Source organism: Cynoglossus semilaevis, chromosome 6 (genome assembly GCF_000523025.1).
Source record: "Cynoglossus semilaevis isolate Cse_v1.0 chromosome 6, Cse_v1.0, whole genome shotgun sequence".
NCBI lineage: Eukaryota > Metazoa > Chordata > Actinopteri > Pleuronectiformes > Cynoglossidae > Cynoglossus > Cynoglossus semilaevis.
Window position 1 is genome coordinate 2,978,433 of NC_024312.1, and position 9,229 is coordinate 2,987,661.

A 9,229-nucleotide genomic window follows, 5' to 3' on the forward strand; every position below is an offset into this window, starting at 1 on the left:
GGGTGGGGGAGGCACTCGGAATTCATCAAGACACCTCCAACCATCAACACGTAACCAGACTGATAGGAGTCGATGCCCGACGAGCGCACAATGAAAATAAAATGTTTCTTCCTGTTTTTCATTAAGGGGGTAAAAGCTAGGGGGCGTTGGTGCTTCATTAGTTCCTCACAAACGACGAGTTCCTACTCCCGTTTTCCCCAGAGGTTCCAGATGATGAGGCGCAGATGTCAATTCCTCCACGCGGAGTAATAACGTTCCTCTGTGGTTACGCGGTACGGATCAAAGCTCCTCGTGTCGGGAACCTTCAGAGGCGGGGGAATCGACCCCACAACCACAAACATGGAGGTCCCATTGGTCGGGGCTTTGGACTGAAATGACCATCGCTGCCGCCGCCAACTGCAAATCCGACGAGTCGTTGTGTGACTTTTGTCTTTGTGACTTTCACTACTACTGACATTTAATCTGTTTCCACTTCGCACCATCGTCTGCGTATACGCAGATCAGAGTCTCTGCTGCCAACAGCCAGTTTATTATTAAATACACTGCATATACAGCATATAAATATATATCTTCTGCAGAACTTCTTAAGAAAATATTTGCCTCTACATCTTAACTTTTGAAACCACGCTCCTCCTCCTCCTCCTCCTCCTCCTCCACCAAAGTCCACAGAGAGAATCCGTGTTTCTATATCAGGGCCAACAGCAGTTTCTGCTGCTCTGCTGCCTCCACCAGTCGCTTCACATGTGTTTATTTTTGACTTCTACGTTTGAAGCTAGCGAGAAGGATTTATGTAACAATCCTACCGCAGCGGCAGACCTGCGGGTCGCATTTTTCACATGAGCTAGAAATTACGATATTTATTTTATTTTCCCTGTCGAATTTTTTTTTTTTTTTTTTTTTTTTTTTTGAGTTTGCGGAGATCAGATCTAAGGAGACGAAGACTTTAGATGAAAGTGATGAGGTCGTTGAGGAGGTGCTTGAAAGCTGCATCTTTTAATTGGGCTCCCAGACGAATAAGAGTCTCTGTGTCTCTGTGAGGAGACCTTGAGACAGACCGAGGACAAACTGGAGTGTCTCACAGTCACAGTTTGATGATTCACTTGATTCTTTACTGAGGGACAAAACTGTAGCATCAAAATCTGGAGAAAAAAGACAAAATAATGCTTTTCTACGTTGACGATACTGTCACGTTCATGTTTGGCTTCAGAAAGAGGGGGCACGGGGGGGTTAAACCATGGATCGAAAACTGGACTACCCAGAGGAACCCCCCACCCCCACAGGACCATCAGTTACAGCAGGGTATTGAACCCACAGTCTTCTGGCCGTAAGGCTGAGAAATGTTCCGACATTCTTTTTCTTGAACAAATATTAATCAGCATCAGGTTTTTGCCAGAGTGTTGAAAAAGCCCAACCGTGCTGACTTTCCTTTACCACCTGGTGGTCAGCGGTGGTACTGTACCTAAGTACCCTTCACCTCATCTCACCTCACACTAAGTCTGGAGTTTGCCATCTTAAAAAAAAAAAAAAAAAAAAGAGTGTTTCTGCTTCACAGCTGCAGAGCACGGGCTCAGGACGGGAATGTTGGACGGACCGCCGTGAACATTAATATAAAGAGTGTGGTCTAAAACCAGGGCCTAATGAAAAGTGCCTGCAGATAAACGCTGTCGTGACTCAGGTGCTACGCAGGACTGACGTTACTTTAATCAAACGCAGATGGAGACGGAGATAAAGGGTACGCTGCCGCCGCCTCCCCGCCTCTTACCCCTCCGCCTCACATGTTCAACAGACGTTCTGGCTAACAACTAAAGCGTAGAAGAAGACGTCCCCGCTGAGTCCACGCCTGTGCCGCAGCGCTAACACTTCACCGAGAGCTGAGACGGCTCTGACAGAACATCCTGAATTTTTTTTTTCTTTTTCATTTGCTGAACAAGCCTGCGGAGCTACACTCAGAGGGGGAAGACAAAAGTGCATCACTTGGCATTACTGCCCCCCCCACCACACACACACACACACACACAACGCCATTTCTGCCCGAGTTGCTGCACCCTCCCCTCACACACACACACACACGTCTGTCAGCAGCAATTTCCTGTGCTGTGTTTTGAGTCGATGAAAACTAAATGATAGTTCTCTGGATCTTCCTGAGATGCCTTTGCCCCCCCGTCCCTGCCCCCCCACCCGCTCCTCCACTAACAGCATCTTCACCAGCAGCAGCAGCATCTTTCTCTGACAATCTGTCTAAAATGAGACCTTTCAAAACAGTCGGGGGAAAATAAAAAATCTCAGATGAGACGAGGGCAGTGAACAGGACAGAGGAGAAGGAGACGTCAGGAAAGAAAGAAAGAAACGACTGACGAAACAGAGTCAAGGCTTCAGGGCGTCACTGTCAGTAAATTCGATTTGATAAAAGAGCAAATCATTCATGAGAAAAACTAGAGATGTCCGATATTCATTTTTTTCCGATATCTGATATGTCAATATTGTCCAAATTAATTGCAATTTGCAAAAAAAAAAAAAAAACTGTGAAAGTATCACAACACATTTGTCGAAACAAAATGTTAAAACGTTATTACGGATGTGATAGGAGCGTAACATTCTGGATTGGACCAGATTCTCACAGGTGCAGTGGGGAAAAATAAAATTCAGAAAATGGTTGATGGGAAAAAAAAATAGTGAAAGACTTGAGGAAGGATATGCAAAAAAAAAAGTTAAAAATGAATCGATAAAACGCAGTCTCTGTGATGATGAAGGTTAGTTTGAGGAAAAAGCTGCGAGGCGTCTGCAGATTCACCTCCTGCCAGGGCCACGTCTCCAGACACAGACAAGGTCACCGTGACAAGGTTTTCTAGGTAAAAAAAAACAAAAAAAACTTCATGTTTTTTTTTCACTTCTCTCAAAGTTGTGATGACAAAGTGTCATTTTGTGCCGAGGAAAAAAAATCAACCGTCGCTCTGCCTGCAGCGCCGGGATGAATGTTAGCTGTGGGCTGTGGCCAATAAACGGTACACGGTGTGCTGCGCTCAAGGCCGTGGTTGGAGGTAAAACTATCAGCCGCTGCCTCCACAGTATTTCACTTTTGAAAGGAAACACTTCCTGCTGTTTTTTTTTTTTTCTCGGAAAGTGAAGGATCCACTGGAACGGAACAGCATGTTCAACTGAAGGTTCCACTGGAACGGAACAGCATGTTCAACGGTTTTCACACAACAGCTGTAGAAGCGACAGGTTCCCGAACGCCCGCTGTTCCAGAATAAAAGGCGGCCCCCGTATGCTAATCCTTTTAAAGGTAAGCCGGATTGCAGCGTGGAGCGAGCCCGCTGCGCTCGACCATGAGGTTTCAGAGGCTGGAATGACTACAGAGGAAGAGAATTCTGGTTTTTTTTTTTAACTTCATTAAAATGTAATCGACCCGGTGCAGCTTTAATGTGGAAACAAACGGCACGACGGGCAGCGGCTCCTGACATTTCAGCGTCTGATCTGGGCTGTGATCACACCTGGTGGAGAAGAGCGCATGTGGCATTTCACAGGGCGCTAATAATTACCACGCCGCAGATGTTTGTTAGATGGCGATGACAAAGGCTGAGGGTTCGCTTCTCGGCTGCCTGTGAATGTTTTTACAGCAGCTTCTACTCGGTTCGATCATTACACACACACACACACACACACACACACACATTTGTGGGCGGCCGCTGACATTCTTCCTGTGATCAATAACTGGACCTGAGGTGTAATTCCGTTTCTGGACTCAGGGAGCGGTGACATTAAGAGGATAATTTCCACTTCATTTGGACAAAATGGCCCCTGGAGCTCCTGATCTTCACCCTCTGACTCTCACTGTCAGTCTGGGCTCAAGTGTGAAGTCGTTCAGGTGAAGCTGCAGGTTCTGGTTGAGGACATCGGACAATTATTATACACAATAACCCTCTACGTATGATGGATGGAAACAATTGTATCTTTAATTCCTCACAGTGTTACCGTGACTGTGACATTAACTAGATTTCTAAAGATCAGCTAAGATCGACTCCAGATAGACAGAAACTAAAACCACTCCCCCCGCCCCCGACTTTGAGGAGTAAATCTCACTCTGGTGTGATGTCATTTTGCAGAGGAAACAGGAATCTGGCCGACGGTCGAGATTTGGAAAATTAAGCCTTACTGCGCATATTTCCCTGAAGCTGTTGCGTGTCAGTTCCTGTCCCATGAGTCCTTTCTGCTCTGTTTATCAGTGATTGGTTGATGGCCAATTTCAACCGTGACAAACAGGAAAATTGTCATGATTAGCTGCAGCACAGAGAACAGGTTTTCACATGTCAAAGTCTTAAAGAGTACTCGTTTGGCAAGGATACACAAAAACCAACCAAACATGAGGTCGAGACCTGGGACAACATATCTAGGTTGGTTATCTAGAGCACAGTTTCCCAAACTTTTTTTTTCTGGAGACCCATATTTTAAAAGTCACAAACCTTCGCGACCCAAGTCAATAGTCATTATTCATAAACTCCTGGGAAACATCACACGAGACGACACAAAAAAAAAAAATCACTTGCGACCCACCTGAGGGTCGCGACCCAGTCTTTGGGAAACAATGATCTACGATAGTGCTGCTCTGTATTTTATATTGTTACAAACAAATCACACGCTTGGATCTTGTTTTAAACTACAGAACTGATTTCCTGATCTCTTTCAGTTTCTACCTACATCAATATGCAGATGATGTACTGTTTTATATAGTGATGCAAATTATAAAGATGAACCCAAAACAGAGCTTTTCACACGTTCCTTCATCAACATTCACCTTGACGGTGCTAGCATATATATATATACACAGATATATTTTATATATATTTCTTCAAACTCCTCTCGTTATCTTTAGACAGAGTTCCTGATAATTATCTATGTTTCCGTGCCTTGTAAAGATGAATACATTCGACCTTTGCTCAGGTATGTAGTACTGTAGTAGAATATTTCTGACAGAGACGTTGGGACTTGTCCTTACATTATCATCTCTCTCTCTCTTTCTCTCTCTCTCTCTCTCTCTCTCCGTCTGCAGCCTGACTCTCTGGGGTGTCAGTTTAAGGATCATGGGCTCATGGACTCAGTCCTGAGAGTCTGGTCTCTGGGATTTGTCCTCACATCACCACGGCTGATTGGATGGTTGGGATTTGCAGCCCAGACAGGGTTTACTGACCCATGGCCACTTGATACCCTCACAGCAGCCATTTCCATGTTCACCCGGTGTGAACTCGGACGCTCCAGACAGGTTAAAAGCCTGTGTGTGTGTCTGGGAGTGTGTACGAGTGTGTGTGCAGTTATTTTAAGGCGAGAAACGCTGTCGGCCGACACCCTCTTCAGGGGTCACTACAGGGGTAATCTGCACAGCCACTTTGGTTTTCACACTGGACGCACATCTATGTAGCCAGGCTGAGAATGGGTATCAGGCGGAGGCAACAAGACCTGCTCAGAGGCAGATTGAAACCTGGAGCCTGTTTGGAGTTCAGGGAAACATGGGTTCCAGTCCTGGACTTAACCCTGGTCCTGTGGCCACATATGAAGGGAGAGTTGCATTAGGAAGGAGAGAGTTGCATCACAAAACTTTGCCAGCGACACTTTATGTAATGCCCCAGTAGTGACCCCTGACGAAAGGAGCAAGATGAAACTCCCCTGACTTCATGGGGGGGGCGGGGTGGGGTGGGGGGGGGGTCTTATTCCTGAGTCTGAAGTTGAACTCCAAATGAATCAGGGTCGGGGAAATGGACCTAAAATCTGGGGCAAAAGTTGAAAAAGCATTTTTTAGAAATCACTCTGATGTGTTAGCATTTATTGCTTCGCTAACAGGTTTATCTTCCCGGTTCCTATTTTCGGATGTTGATGTCGAGGAGGAGGGGGGGAAACGTTTAAGGAAGTCTTTCTTCAGCGCTCTTTCCAGGCGCTCTCGGGCCGACGTCCCGGTGTACAATCACACGGTTTCTCTCTGCGCTTCCACAGCCAACATTCCAGGCAACGGCGCACAATCAAACTGTCTGGTTCTGCTACGGAGTGGGCTGAAGCCTCCATTGTGCCAGGGTAGTTATTAGCCCCGGAGAGAGACGGATTCAGCCGGGAGAGGAGTCGGCTGCTCGTCAGACGCTAATGTCTCAACAAAACAGGGCAAACTGAAAGTGACAGGTACACACCACAGTGACAGCCCACTAACAACACACTGTTGTCTGCTCACAAATGGCCAGCGCACGTCTGTGCCCACGGGGGGGGGGACGGGGGGGGGAGAGATTCTATATATTCTAAATACACCGTGCGTTAGCTTGAAACACATACGCAGACGAACCACGAGTTTGGGGTGAATGTGTGTGTGTGTGTGGGCTGCACAAACAGTGGACCGCAACAACTTCATGCCGATGTGTCCTTGACCAAGAACCTGACCCTGAGTCGCTCCTTCCGTTGGTAATGGAAGATCAGTGAACATGTAAACATGTAACTGTGTATGTGTCCACACACCGTTACATGTTTTCAGTCGTCGGCAGGACCGGCTTCTCACCGTCAAACACTTCATTATCCTTCATTTCTATCAAGATTTTTTTCTTTTTTTCCAATTGGAATCAAATCTGTAGAAGAAGGTGAACCAGTCCCAGACGGTTCTGTTGGATCCTAACGTGTCCCAACAGGCTCGGGTCAGGTTTGCACTCGGGGGGAAATGGGTTTGCCGATGACATGAATAAAAAAGTTTGGCTATAAATTTTCTGTTGTGCTGTATAATGTGTGTGTGTGTGTGTGTGTGTGTGTGTTTGTTTAGCTCCTTATTGCCTCTCAGCCTGTCATTACCCTCTCAGTATGCTGTAATAGCCCTTGACAAATGCGTTTAATGAGCAGCAGAACTGACGCCGGGCTGTATGTGCGCTGACAAACGGCTGATTCTCGACACTATTTTTAGGCCCAGAACGCATTAAAGTCCAACGCGCCGCTCTGGTTGTAATCTAATATGAGACTCATTAAAACGTATGCACTGTTGACATTTCATTAAAACACAGCCATAAAAGTCGAGCCAGGACTTCACGCGGCGTCGGCTCTTACCTTTTGTCGAATCTCTTCCTCCATCTTGATGGGCGAACCGAACTCTGCCACCTGTCGGACTCCTTCGCTAGCGTAGCCACCGTACTCCCACAGCACGTAACTCCTGGAGTGGGACGCACCAATCAGAGCTGACCAGTGGTTTGCGCGACCTGGAAGGTGAGAACTTACGGTTACTGAAAAACTGACGATGTCGGAAAGGCCTCTGTCGTCCTCTAGATGTCACTGTAACAATTACATTAAAAAACCCAGATCGGACTCCCACCATCCCAGAAGGACAGACCGGGACTAGAACAGAACTGAACCCCATCAAGAACAGTACCAGACACTGTTTCACACGGTTCAAGGACAAACTCACTTGAAGGAATTTCAGTTTTATCAGGGAACTGTCGTAACAGTAAAAAAAGGAGAGAGGGGGGGGGGGGGGGGGTGTATGCACACCATAAAGTATTTGAAGGATTTTTATTGCTGGTGAAGTTAGAAGTACAAAGACTTTACCTGGAACCGATTAGGAACAGCAATAAAATCAGCTCCAGTGGAGAGTCCTAAAAATAACCCGGTACGAAACAGAACCACGTCAGGCAACTGCACCAACCGCTGAGGTCCGTGTTCAGCACCGGAGCGGTATGTACCAGCGTACATCCTACAGTGGTACATACCAGTGTGCAGTGACATCATCCCACCACAGTGTGGTGCACTCACGTGGATAGTCTTTTGGATGAACTTTCTCCGACCAGTTGCCGTAGAAGGTGAGTCGGTACTTGGCCGTTCCGCAGGCGCAGCATTCCAAGGCCGGAGTTTCTGTGGCTCCGTCCAACGCCGGCTCTGAGCGGAGACAAACACGAGAACAGGACAGAACAAAACAAAAGGAGGAAACACAGAGATGTTAGAACCCATCAGAACAGTTCTTTACACCAGCTCTGAGATCTACTCACTCAGTCCAGTTAGTGGAGCCCAGAGCTAACGTGGTAGCATTTAGTAGCATTTAGCGGCTAGTGGAACAGACGACCAACAGATGACGTTCGCTCCATGTTGTCCATGTTTATGAATTTTATTTTTGTATTTTCATTGCATCAGAACCCAGTCTTCGTTAACAGGTCTGAATCAGATCCTAGTTTGACAAAGGTCCAGACCAGGTCCAGACCAGGACCTGGGTCTAGTCTGGACCTTCAAACATATAAATATTCAAACATCGACCTTGACCTTTGTCTGACGTGGGTCAAGGTAAGTGGGAATATTAGTGACATTCCGACGCTCTGTCCTGATGTTTGGTTACAACAGGAAGTGTGTGGAACAACGACGACGGCAGCGACAAACTTATGTGGATTGGCTCTGATAACAGCCTGGAAAATGAGATTGTGATGAGAAGAGAGGAAAAGTGTGGAGGTGAAATTCCCCGGAGAGTGAGAGATGAGAGATGATTGGTCCGTTGTTTCTTTCTTTTCTGTTCTGTTTTTTTTTTTATTTTTTATAAATCAAGCAATAACCGTGTTCATCTGAGCAAAACTCCACTTCTTTTTTTTCTCACCGTCTTATTTTTCCAGGCTGTAAAAACATATTGGTTTAAGTTCCATAAATTCTAACAGTAGAAACTGCTGCTCTGCTGTGAACGGTGAGGTGAAAAAAAAAAAAAAAAATCTGATAAACGAAGAGACATTAACGACGCTGAGACCAACCTGTCGAAAAGACCAGGGGGCGCCGGAGCGCAGGAGAAACTGACGGGCAGCTGTAATTACCTTTCTCACAGAGTCGGACGGTGAGAGAACCTTCTTCCTGGAAATAGATGACTCTCTTCTGGACGATACTGGCCCTGGAGGGGCAGAGAGAGAGAGGCAGTGAGATGGGGGGGGCATGGGGGGGTGCTGGGTGGTACAAGGGCTCAGACGGATGACACTGTGATGTGTGTGTGTGTGTGTGTGTGTCAGTTTCAGGTCCAGTCCTGTGTAATTCTCATTGTGAGGAGGAAAGAAAATGGTCCCCACGAGGATGGATAACGGACGTAGAAGAACACGTTTTTTGACACAAAGTGTGTGTGTGTGTGTGTGTTATCCAAAACATCACAACACACACACATATGCGGTATCGTGGGGACCTATAGAGGAACCAGGAGGCCTCACTGAGCCTCAGTCAAAGACCCTTTTCCACCTGTAGGGGGAGACGTGGGAGAGGG

General features: G+C 46.6%; 1 protein-coding gene across 1 annotated transcript in view; it reads right to left on the reverse strand.

Annotated features, from left to right (window-relative positions):
- Positions 1–9,229, reverse strand: part of LOC103379644 (spondin-1-like) — a 73,389-nt gene that overhangs the window by 47,487 nt on the left and 16,673 nt on the right. The window contains exons 4-6 of the mRNA XM_025056313.1: positions 8,796–8,869; positions 7,762–7,884; positions 7,063–7,211 (exon numbers count right to left, since the gene is read on the reverse strand). Of these exons, the coding sequence (XP_024912081.1) occupies positions 7,063–7,211; positions 7,762–7,884; positions 8,796–8,869 (346 nt within the window). The remainder of the gene's footprint in view (positions 1–7,062; positions 7,212–7,761; positions 7,885–8,795; positions 8,870–9,229) is intronic.